At 39.7% G+C, this 12,757-nt stretch overlaps 1 protein-coding gene across 1 annotated transcript in view; it reads left to right on the plus strand.

Annotated features, from left to right (window-relative positions):
- Positions 1-2,445: 2,445 nt before the first annotated feature.
- Positions 2,446-12,757, plus strand: part of mtmr11 (myotubularin related protein 11) — a 42,774-nt gene continuing 32,462 nt past the window's right edge. Inside the window, exon 1 of the mRNA XM_084727671.1 lies at positions 2,446-2,759. Within this exon, the coding sequence (XP_084583797.1) occupies positions 2,703-2,759 (57 nt within the window). The 5' untranslated portion in view covers positions 2,446-2,702. The remainder of the gene's footprint in view (positions 2,760-12,757) is intronic.

A 12,757-nucleotide genomic window follows, 5' to 3' on the forward strand; every position in this document is an offset into this window, starting at 1 on the left:
AATAGAAAAGTAGTATTGGCAATGAGATTGAAAGCAACACTGTCGGAGATAATGAAAAGCACATGGTAATAATAATTAAAAGTAATATCTGACTGGTGTCTGACTGGTTGAACGATGAAGCCTTTTGTAAAAAAAAAAAAAAAATATTGTAGAATTATAATTCTAATCATCATGATAACAGATGTTACCAAGGATTTTAATTAAGGTCCAGTTCCATTCAGGTCAAACAGAGTCTGAGTGCTGCTATTGTGCATGCTGCCACACTGGAGAGGCTCAGCTACACTAAATGGAACTGGACCTTAATTAGTATTATTGGTAACACAGACTCCTGTTTGAGATCCACTGCTCTAATCACCATAAAGTCTGTGTCACTAAATCTAACTCTAACACTAACTAACTCTCAGCAGGACAAGAGAAAACAGAATTTCCTCAACTATCAAATAAGTATCATATTATTATCATAATTATTATTATTAAAGTGGAGCTGCAGAGACACATTTCAGTAGAATAGAGACAAATTAAACAAATAAGCACAGAGTTCAGACATATTTTTTGTGCATGTTTGTTACCTGTGCCATTCTGTATTAGCCTAACCTTGTTGCATTATACATCGTTGAATAACTCCAGCTCAGATGATGCAAGGTCCTGTGTCTGCGACTGTTTTATGTATTAGAGAAATCGGAGACCCTTATGTAATATTGATCAGTTTCCCATGTGGTAAAAAATCCAGACCTCTCTCTATTATAGTTCACAAGGACTCCGTCTCCCCACCTGTTCAGCAGGACCGACTGTCGCTCAGGATTATTCAAACTTTCCCTGTTCTTGCAGGAAAGGAATTTCTTCTGAATTGAACTTTTGGTGTGTTTTTTTTCCCCACAAGTTTGGATGAGAGAGAAGAGGAGCCGGTCCCTGCACAGACCTGCTGAAGGATCAGAAAAAAGGTACTGCTTGCCAAAAGGAGGCTGTAGATGATACATTAACAATATTATTTTGTTTTTTAGGGAGGAGTTTTTGCAGGCTTGAAACACTAGAAGGTCAAGAGTTGAATGGTTTTATGGATGCTGGCTTACTGGCTTAGCTTCTGCTTCAATTTAAACCCTCAACAACAAGTTCCCTGAATACAAAGCCAGAACACTCACTGTGAAAAGCAAAGCTGACTCTTTCATTTCATTTCATTTCTGTGTTAGTCGTGTCCTTGGATTGAATGCAGGGCTGTGCAGCCAACTATCACTGGAGCAAAAGTAACATTTGTATGGGAACCACTTTAAACAGATTTCTTCATGTGTGTAAAGACAAAAGACACAGATGCACATTATGAAAAACAAAACAAAGGACGAGGTAGACGAGACTGAGCATCATGATGCAGAATTATACAAATTAAAAGTACTTTTCAGATTTATATAAATGCTGCAAGATGTCTTGGTATATATACAGTATAATACAGTTAGAGGTACTTTCCATTCATTTCTAATGTACTTGACTTTTAAGAGAGAAATATTATAATATTCCACTTTATTTCACAGCTACTTTGCATATTACATACTGTTAGATTAAATTTACAAACCCAAGTTTGTATTAAGCAGATAAAATCACCTGTGCCTAATAAAAGTAAACAAAAGTAAAAAAAAAAAAAAAAAAAGTTACTGTTTTTTGTTTTTGTTGTAATAGTGATGTTAGTCAGGTTTGGTTGCGTCAGAGTTTCTTTGCTCATTACATCTTAGCCTTTCTTCCCTCATGTAATTATGACATAATAAGTCAAAATTATGAGTTAAATTGAAATTACAAGATAAAAATTGAAATTATGTGATCAAAAGTTATCATTATGAGATTAAATATGAGGACAATTCTAAACAATTAAGACAAAATTATGACTTTTTTACCTCTAATTATGACTTTTCACTCATTAATCTCACACTTTTTACCTCATAATTTAGACAATATGTGAAACTTGTGACTTTTACTCATAAATCATATTGTTTTATTTCATAATTCAGACTTCATCTCATACTTATGACTGTTAACTTATAAATCTGACTTTTTAACTCATGATTTTATATTTTCTGTAATAATTTCGACTCGTCTTATTACATTTTTTTTTTATCTCATAATAATGACTTACCATGGACATATTATTTTCTTATATTGGCAGAAACGGGCTTCCATATTGTGCTCGGCGTCTGGTGGATAAAATAAAACTTGGTGTGGACTCGCTGAGACTTGGGACAGTCCGTGTGGGACACCGTACCGGTGTGGGACTGTGTCCTCGGTCCAGGTGTACTGTCCCTTTAAGAAGCTGCTGTGTCTTTTCTTCACTAACGTGTCTTTCACTATGGCGAAGGAATAAACAAACAGAGCGCGATGGAAAGCAGCAGTAACGGTGAACACGTCTGTCCGTCGGTGACTAACACCAGTCCAGTTGACTCCACGGTCCAGCAGTGACTGTCGGGACACGGACGCTGTCAGTGTTGAATAGCGATGAGAGGAGCGGACACAGTTTGCTGCCTGTCCGCGCTGAACGCCTCGGCAGCAGCCGGTGATACAGACGAACCGTTAACGGACCTTTCCTCTCTTTTCTCTCGGGTTCTCATCGGCTACATGATGGAAACCAGCGAGCGCGAACTGTAATAACACACGTTTTATTTCTTTTTCCACTCAATCTGCTTTTTTTCGCTCGTATTTTTTGTATTGAAGTCGAGTCAAAGATGTTGACAGGATCTAAAACCACGTTCAAAGTGAGACAAATGCTCCCAGATATCAAGGTAAGGACGTTAAGTTAAGCTAACTGACGCTAACTAACCTAACCTAGTTACAGTTAGCTTTGTTCAATGAAAGCCTTGTAAGATCACGAGCGTTAACTTGTATTAATCTTTTCTTACACTGTCGTTTGACTGTAGACTGAGATATAATTTGGTTTTTGAAAACCCAGTTTGAGTATCATGTTAATTAAGCTTGAAACGGTATTTTCTTTCCTTCTAACTACACAGCAGTTTCCAATTTCCAAGCTTTTATTTATGAAAATGCACCTATTTGTCTATTTTAATCGTCAGCTGACCTCTTATTTCATCATCTTCTTTGTTCTGGGACTTGCCTCTTACAGCACAAGCTTCAATATGAAGAGTTAAGATTTAATAATCATTTGCTAGTCGATCAAATGGTTTGATTTCAGCCACTTTTGCTTTCTAACGGTTGGAAACTCATTGACACTCCTCATGTGATTAAACCCCAGGGCAGGAAGCAGGCAATGTCATGATGCAGGAAACACCGGCCATCGTTCACTATGCAGACCCACAAATGTACATTCAGGTAGTTTGCAGCCTGACTGGATTATAAATCTGCAGTCCCTCTTCAGAAATCCCTCTGCGAGCCTGTTCAGTGTGTGGATGTGGAGTGTCTAAGGTTATTTTTGTTCACAACTCAGGATGGCAGCTGTAGAAGAGGGGGGGAAACTACTGCACACTGCTGCATAGGGCTGCTGTTTCCTCCTGTCTGGACGTCAGGAAGATGCAGAATAACTGTAGAGTAGGGCTGCACGTTAAATGGAAATATTACCAGAACCACAATATGGCAAGAGCAATATCCAAATTGGAGAAGCTGCAGTTCTTTGAAAGATGTGTGACAAAGCAGCATTATAATAAAGTAGTGCTGCAGAAATGCCCTGGTCCACAAATCTTCTTCTCCAGATGTTAAAAACAAGTTTGCTTGGTACAGACCCCAACAAATGTCACATGATCATAATTTTATAGGGACAGTTTGGGTTATTTAAAGTGTGGTTGTATGAGGTACAGAAGCAGAGAGGAATAGCAGTGTACTGCTGTGGACAGGGTCGGCAGCAAAACACATTTTAGCCACTTAAAAAAAGCCCGTATAAAACTGATAACTGATTGAGGCAGCGGCAGACAAGCAGCTCCCGTAAACTGCAAGATAAAATTACTGATTTTGCCAGTGGAGTTTGGATATAGTGTATTTGGAGGGAGTGATTTTTATTGGCAAAGGCTGTCTAACTGCAAGGTGAAGCCATGAAAATATTTCGAATATAATGTACACTGAAACTCATTTTTTCTAGAGGACTGAAATACAGTCCACAGCTGTACATTGCTTAGCTCCCTAATTGGTGCTCCTCTCTGCTTCTCCAAACGGGGGCCATGTTGACTGCCATCTACTGAAGCTAATGCACTGACTATGGATTTTCCATATTGTGCAGCCCTAGTCCCTCCTCACAGATCCCTCTGAGAGCCCGTTCAGTGTGTGAATGTGGTCTGTCTCATGTTATTTTTGTTCTCAACTCAGGATGGCAGCTGCACAGGGGGAGAAACTACTGTACACTGCTGCATAGGGCTGCTGTTTCCTCCTGTCTGGACGTCAGGGAGATGCATAATGTCACTGTCTTTGGCTGCATGCCTTATTAAAGGCCAGCGATGTGGTGGTGAATCTTAATCACTTCTTACGGCAGGGGGTTTGTCTCATATGGGATTAAGTTGTTGCACACTAAGACAAATGGTGCTGACGATCATCATCTCCAGAGATCCCTGTACTGAACAGTTGTATCCAGTTTCTGCCGCATTTATTGACAAACTATTAAAGGGTTGCATGATTAGGGCTACAATGACTGATTATTTTCATTATAGATTGGTTGTTTGGTCCATAAAATGTCAGAAAATGGTGAAAAATGTTGATCGCTGTTTCCCAAAGCCCACAATGACGTCCTCAAATGTCTTGTTGTGTCCACAACCCAAAGATATTCAGTTTACTGTCACAGAGGAAGAGGGCTAAAGAAACCAGAAATATTCACATCTGAGAAGCTGAAATAAAGCAGGTTACTCTATAATCAAAATATTTGGTGATTAATTTTTATAGTTGACAAGTAATCAATTCATCGGCCAATCGTCGCAGCTCTACACATGATGCGGGGAGGAAGATTTGCACAAGCCACCAGTCAACTGCTGGTAAAATATGCAAGTGGCTGATAGATTTCAGATTTAAAAAAAGAGGATGGCTTGAGAATTTCAACACATGTCAGTGGCTGGTAGATGTTCACATTTTAATAAGTAAATTTTCCACCCTGGATGCTACAATGAATTGCTTTGATGCTGAAGATAAAATCCTCGTGCCATTGCATTTAAAATGATAACTAAGATGCTGTCCCCGTTTAGCGGTACCTGAGAGGATAGAGGACAGAAGGACTCATTAGTTTGATAGACGGCACAAAGCGACGTGTACACATAGTATGAATGTATTCAGTGTTGCTCATTCCTTGGGGAACAGTCTCTTGGCACCGTCTTTGTGTTGCCTGGCTTTTTGTCTTCCCCTGGTTATTTTCAGCAGCCGCAGGGGGAAACGGTAACAGATGCCTCTTTACCATGCCTTCGGGCGAGGCTTGCATGTGGAGTGGGGGTGATGTGCATTGCACAACATCTGGCTGTCGCTATGGAGATAGCAGTTGGGAGGTAGAGGAGTTTTGAATTTGATTAGCTTCGAATGAGACGTGCAGAAATCATCACACAGCCCCCTCCTACCAATGGAATCCCATGTGTCCAAGTACGAGAATGTGGCTGAGCCTAAGATATGTTAATGTAGAGTAGTAGGCTGTGTAGATTATATGCACAGGCCACCCACACACTCTTGTGGGTTTTCTCTTCCATGAGCATGTGTTAAGACTGCTTTAAAAAACTGAATCCAATCCTGGGCTGCATTTGGACCAGATGGCTTTGCAGTGAGCATGTGCTGGTGAATCTTCTCTTCTTTAATCAAGGTGCAATATCTAAGCCATTTTGGATGACATTAACTGTGATAGGGCTGCAACTAATGGTTATTTTTATTATCATGTAATTTGCAGATTGATTTTTTGATTAATAGATTATTTGTTTTAGGGGAAATCTGGTTTTAGATTGAGAATGTGATCTAAGGCTTCCACAGGTGAATCATACAGATTGCAGTACTTAAAGGCACAGTTCAGCCCAAAATCAAAAATAGTGTCATTTATCCATCTACATTGTTGTGGTTAGTTGCAGAGTTTTGGAGATATCAGCTGTAGAGATCTCTGCCTTTTCTTGAAGATAATAGAACTAGATGGTGCTCGCCTTGTGGTGCAGAAATCATGAACACGTTACTCAAGATAATTCATAGACCTGAGTGTGAACAGTTTTATGAAGGTACTTAGATCAGGACAAGAAAGTGGTTTCTGCATGAAACTGCCCACAACAAGGTCTGTGGATCATCTTGAGTCACCAGGTCATGAGTTTTGGAAAGAGACACTGCTGTTGAGTTTTTTAAATGTATTTTTTTGTCCAGTCAAATCCCATTATACCTGAAAGAAAGCAGACATCTCTATGGCCGATATCTCCAAAACCCCCAAAAAAGAAATGAGAATGAGAAGAAAATTGTGGTTTAGGTGATTGTGATATAATTATTTTTTCCACCCCCATTTGTTTTAAAAACAGTGAGAAAATAGTGAATAATCAGAATTCTTAAAACACTCCACAATCTAGTGAGATCTAGTTTCCTGCTTCATGTAAAGGTAAGCAGCAAATCTGCACAATTAAGAGGCTTGAACCAGGAAATGTTTGACATTTTTGCTTAATAAGTAACAAACCCAAGGGTTATTAAGAAAATCAACAGTACCCTACAGAAGGATGCTCAGGCTTGCATCTTGACAGCACAGCAGGCTTATTCAGGCTTATTTTGGCTGTGCCTTTCCCCTTGAGTTCACTCTATCTGCATCTCGCAGCCAGCTTTGAAGCAGTCAGCATGAAAGGCGCACAGCACAAAGCTCCACAGAAGCAAAAATGCCAGAGGAGGGATCATCTGAGCTCTATTCACAGAGGCTAAAGATCCAAGCCTGATAGGAGTGGGCCAAAGCAGTATAGTCACCCCCACCCGCTCCCGTAGGACCCAGACATCACATTCACTACCAGCCTCTGAGCAGCCACGACTTCCACTGCTTAAACAGAGCACAACAATGGGCTCCTCTTCATGCCAGAGCAGATTTATGGTCCCGTTAGAAGCTGCATCGATCTGGCATTGGGTGATAATTAACCAGCTGCACTATTCATGTCTAAAAGGGCTCGGCCTTAAGAGGCTGGGTCACTTGTCTGTTTTGAGTGTATGGAAAGGCTCTGATAATCTCACTCCTGGGGCCTGAGCTGTCAGAGTACAGATGAGCGTCAAATGAATGTTTCATACGAGAGTCGATTATCAGGCACTGAGAATGTCCAATATTCGGCATTAGATTTCACTCAAGTCGTTTAGCTGACACTCTCATCTGCGATGATGTATTGTTAGTGAGGATATGACGGGTTTAGAGACGAAAGTGTGCTCTAGAGACCAACTTAAGAGGAGGAAATGCTGCTGTTGGTGGAAACGCTGCCTGTTGTGGGTGTCAGACGTGATGTTTTAGTCACAGAATGATCTGTCAACCCTTCCTGCCCTTTAAAAGAAGAATCCTGAAAACTGATATGTCACGGCTCCTCTGACAGGCAGCGCAGAGACTGTGGAAAACTTGCTGTCAAATCAGATGGTGTGTGATTTGTGAATGTAGGGTAACGGGAACAGATGAGTAAGCTTCACTGGTACATGTTTGTACTTGTTATTAGTTTCATGATGTTATTTTGAGAAAACAAGCTTTGTTATCTTAAGATAACGAGATAACCAACCTGTTATTACGAAAAACAAAAGGTTGTTTCCTATTATTATTTTGTTTATCAGAGATCCATATCAGATTGAGGAGTAGCCATTATTGATAACACATCAGAATGTACTTCAGTCAAGGTCTAACAGGCAGAAATCGAATTGTGTCTTTCTGTTAGAGATAAAATTCAGATTAGTCCTCATCATTAAAGAAGATGACTAGTCATGACAGTGATGTTGAAGGCTGAAATCCAGTGTTATATCAGGTGTTGTATTAAAAACTTCTCAAAAAGGGCATCATGTTCTTTTGTGATGTCAGTGACACAAAACAAACCCAAGATACTGCGACTGCATCTGGGAGACTATTGTTAATGTTGGTTGATGCTGGACAGTATTTACCTTGAGTTTTCAAAGCATAATCAGACACAGTTCTCATAATAATTAAAATTTGAAGCTGTAATACAGTCATTGGAAATTTTAGCAAGGTTTATCGTGAAATCTATTATCGTTTCATCCCTAATCTTGTGAAATAGGCCTTATGTTTTCTGGAGAGATCAAGATAAATTGACCTGTTATCACAAGAAAATAAGCTTTGTTATCTCAAGATAATAAACTAATTACTACTCATGATCTAGATGTAACGGCATAAAGAAAGGTAGAGGAAAAATCAATGTGTTGTGATTCTCTCTTGAAAGATTGTAAATCAATACACAAACCTGGATACTTAAAACACGATTCTCAACATTAGGATTGCCTGTAACAATTTTGTAGCCCTTGCTGGACGTTCCTTGCGGCTGTCCAGTTGAAACAGACTTAAACTTGTGCATCGTGTTTACGTTCTAAAGTTTTGATGAGGACGGTTGAGCGTGACAACTGCAGATGGACACAATCTGACCGGCGCCTCCTGGATTGAAAGCTTACAATTTTGATGCACCAAGATGCATCAGTATTTGTTTTATATTCGCACCGCAGCTCTCTGAATCAGAATCAAATACGTTTCCAAGAGATTCCCACAGCTAACAGTGTTCTGTGGTCGTGTTGGTTTATGACCAAATTCCTGCAAAATGAATGGCATTTCTATTATCCTCAGATGTACTTTCTGTTCACTGTTTATCAGCAAACATTAAGAGTGCTAACATGCTCAGTGTGATGGTGAACATGGTAAACATAATGCCTGCCAAACATCGGTATGTTATCATTGTCATTGTGAGCATGTTAACATGCTGATGTTAACATTTAGCTCAACACACAGAGCTGCTAGCATGGCTGTAGACTTCTGTTAAACTACTGTCCTCTCATAGTAAACAAACACTGTTTTTGTGGGCTTCAGATGATCTTTGAACCTTCCTGTACTGACTTTTCAATGCATCATCAACTGCACAAACATGTGTTTGCCTCTGTGTCGGCACTAAACAATTAAGCAATAAGAGGATGGGATGATTGCAGACTCAAATATGTTATGAGACAATGTTATGCAAATCATTGTGGAGGGCTACCATTAAAAGAGCCAGTAATTATCTGTTTGTTGTGTGTCTACAAGTCTAGACTGATGGTTATTCCCTTGTTGCCAGACATTCATGGAAGGTTTAGAATGAAACATTACAACAGTGAAAGCTGTACTAATCGCTACAGGCTTTTGCAGAGAAATGGGTTAAAAGCTGGATATTCGCTGTAGTGTGATGCAGAATTCTAGCATTAAAAATTAACCATCTGAATTCCCGATTTATGAAATATTGATGTGTTATTTCACCCTTGATGTCAGAATCTGTTTCTATCTTTTCTGTTATTTCTGTGTTTTCTCATTTTGAGACCAAAAAGCAGCGTTTGCACTAAGGACCTCATTCCACTGCGAAAGGCTGTTTATATTCAAGGCGGTTCTTTCTGTCTTGTCTTACACTTTCAATGCATGGATATATTTGAGGTCAGGTCTTCTCTTTCTATGAGAGCAAATACAGTATATCATTACAGGTCTGCTTCTAAAGGAAAGACAAGGAATTAAAGGAAAGAAGCGGTGATTCAAAAATGATGAGAGTTCACAGTCTGTTTTATTTATGTAGACAAATAAATCTCTTGGAATAAGAGGAAACACTTCAAAGTAAGCCCCATTTAGCAAAATTACCTCACGTCCTTATTTTGATTCCAAGCCGGTTCACAATGCCATATGACTGTCCCCATTCATGTGAGGAAATGGAAAGCACAATACAGATGAATGGTCTGCGACCCTTTTAAGTACAGTGGGCAGTGGCTAAAAGCTAATGTGCATTTTACAAGCCCCGAGCACAGAATGTGTTGGTAGGAGTAGCTTTCATAAGAAACTCAAAATTGTTCATGTCAGCAAAGGATGCCAAAGGTCCACAGTGTGTTTTGGGACGAGAAAAAGTATCCTTAATTCAATAACTGAGAGTAACATAGTGTGCTGTTCTCCAGCGTCCCTCCAAATTTCCCATTTGTTCCCTTTCCTCGTGACTTTGGCCTGTTGTTTAAGGAAAGAAAAGTATGTTCCAGACCCAGGAACAAGCACGCTTACTGCAGAAGTCTGGCCGCAGTAGCAAGGGGAAGCCATGAGCAATGGAAACTGCAATAAGCCCTGGCCACTCTCCCTGAGGATGATGGGAGGGAGCAGAGGAGGGCAAAAGTGGGGCAGAGAGGCAGCACAGGGGAGAAAGAGGCAATGAAAGTGATAGAGTGGGGACGCTGAAGCCACATAATGAAAGCAAAAGTGAAATGTCAGCTTAAACACGACCCTGGAAATGCGGTTTTTGGATAATACATGACACAGAGAAGAGGGCAGCCTTACTTTAGCCACGGCATCTGTAAGTTTATGCCTAGACATTATCTCATTCCCATTTTCCTTATCTCTGTTGCCTGTTTTACTGCTGTAGTGCAAAACCTGCAAGTGAAGGACAAATGTCTGGATTTCACATATAAGTAAATGTATTTAATGTAGGTCCTTCTGTCACATTTAATGTGTGCACAAATCAGGTTTTGGGACTTTAACCAAGGGAGCTCTTATCACATTATGTACATAGCACAGTCTGCAGCTGAGAGCTAGTAGTACTTCACCTTGTGCATTTCAGTGTTATCTATTGGGTTTACTTGCCTCACAGGACCCTGAGGCGCAAGCTTGTCAGTTTTGACAACCTTCAGAGGGCAGATCTGAGACACAAGACTTATGAAAGGAATAACAAAACACGATCTGAATCCTCTGATGTTCTTAAAAGGGGAAAAGGAATTCAGCTGCGGGTTCTCTGTGGGTGTTGATGGAGAGACTGAGGGAAAGCATAAGACATTTTAAAGCCAGACGGAAAAAAAAATGAACAATGCTCTGGCAAACAGAAACTGAGTCTCGTAAAATTTTAGTGTCCTGCCTTATTGTCAAAAAAGCCTTGTTATTCTGCAGCGGTTTTTGTCAACACAGAGCTCTTAGCCTTTTAATTTGGTCAGTAAAATTGTTAAAACTATAACCATATTTTGAAAGTCTTGGAGTGAACACATAGAAAATACATGTAGGGGTCACAGGACTCTCTGCATGCTATTGGCTAATTTCTGTAGTGCTATTCCAGATGTTGGCAGTATAGAACTGTTTCATAGCTAGATATTACAGCAAAGCCAAGCTGCCCATATGACATTAATTAATATAATTTGGACTGATTAAAGCCATTCTTTTGTGTTCATGGCTCACTTAACCCAAGTTTAATTAATTAGCAAATTAGTAAAGTATTCTTGTCCTTCTTTTTTAGTAGTTCACAAAGACTTCCACTGTTCAATTTTTATTATGGGACATGGTTAGTTAACAGTTTACAATATATGCAGTCCAGAAGTCTAAGAGCATTTGTTAAGATACTTATATTTTGCATTTATTTTGAATGTGATATTTTAATCCTGGTAGGTCACAGAGTCTTTTTTTCTCTGGCAGCTTGTGGATGAAGTGAGAGAAAATAATGCTGCACGTTCTAGCTTGCTGAACTCTTTCTCTAGGCTAAAAACAGCACATGCACTGTATGGAAGTTCACAAACAGTGTGTATAAATGTTGATACATAATCATGCAGTATTAAAGTGTGAATGATGCTGAAATTCTACAACATATTAGGAATGAGGCAATCGGTATTGAGAGAGTGTCACAAGTTAAACTGATGAAAATTATTTGAGTGGCGCTGACCAATCAAAAATTCTCCCTCTGGAAAATGTGTAAATGAAATAACGCAGCAGTATGAGTTATGTTGTGGGCTGTGTTTTTCTTCCTTTAGAAGAGTATTTGTTTCACACAGTGAAGATTATGTTTATAGATGCCTAGGTTAAGTGAGTTGTATCTCTTAACATGCATTACTGATTCACAGCTATTATATTAAGGTTCACAGGCTCATCTGACTGATCACCGACTGACTGAGCGAGCAGTCATGTAAAACATAATGTGTCTAATATATCAAACAATTATCTTTTTGTCTTTTTTGCCAGATGCAGTCCAGAGGGTATAGTATGTCTCTATGTCTCTGAAGAATGGAATGGTACTTGTCCCTGGTCAGGGTCTAGTTGCTTTGGTGCAGGTGTCCAACTCAAGACTAGGCAAAACACTCCCAGACAGGTTTCACTCTCAGTTTGATACACTGCAGTATCATTCTGTCTCCTGTTCCATCTTCTGGCGTACATCTGATCTGTTACTGCCATAAATCTCAAACTTTGATTCATTAGTAAACAGGATTTTTTTCCCAGTCATCCACTATGAAATGCTGGTATTTATTAGCCCACCACAAGTGGTTCGCCTTGTTTTTCCTTCCTGAGTAGTGGTTTAGAAAAGGCTACTCGTCCTCTCACACCAATGCAAGACAGCCCTCTTTCAACAGTACTTGAGCTGATTGGAATCTTGTGTTCTTCATCTAACAAATTCTGTATCTGTGATGAAGGTGCTTTCCTAGCTTTCAGAAAATTAAGCTTGATGTTGATTCTTCGATATAACTGATCCAGTTTCTGCAAAGTGCTCTAGAGATCGATGCACTGGCTCCTCGGGAAACCATGAGTCTAGCCATCGTTTGATGTTGAGAAAGCCCCTCTGCTTAGAATAACAAATTAACTTCACTGGAAGGAATACAACTCGAGGAAATCTGTCCTTTTGCAGTCAGATTAACTTGGTCAATG

The sequence above is a fragment of the Lutjanus erythropterus genome, chromosome 9 (genome assembly GCF_056507025.1).
Source record: "Lutjanus erythropterus isolate fLutEry1 chromosome 9, fLutEry1.hap2, whole genome shotgun sequence".
NCBI classification, from domain to species: domain Eukaryota; kingdom Metazoa; phylum Chordata; class Actinopteri; order Lutjaniformes; family Lutjanidae; genus Lutjanus; species Lutjanus erythropterus.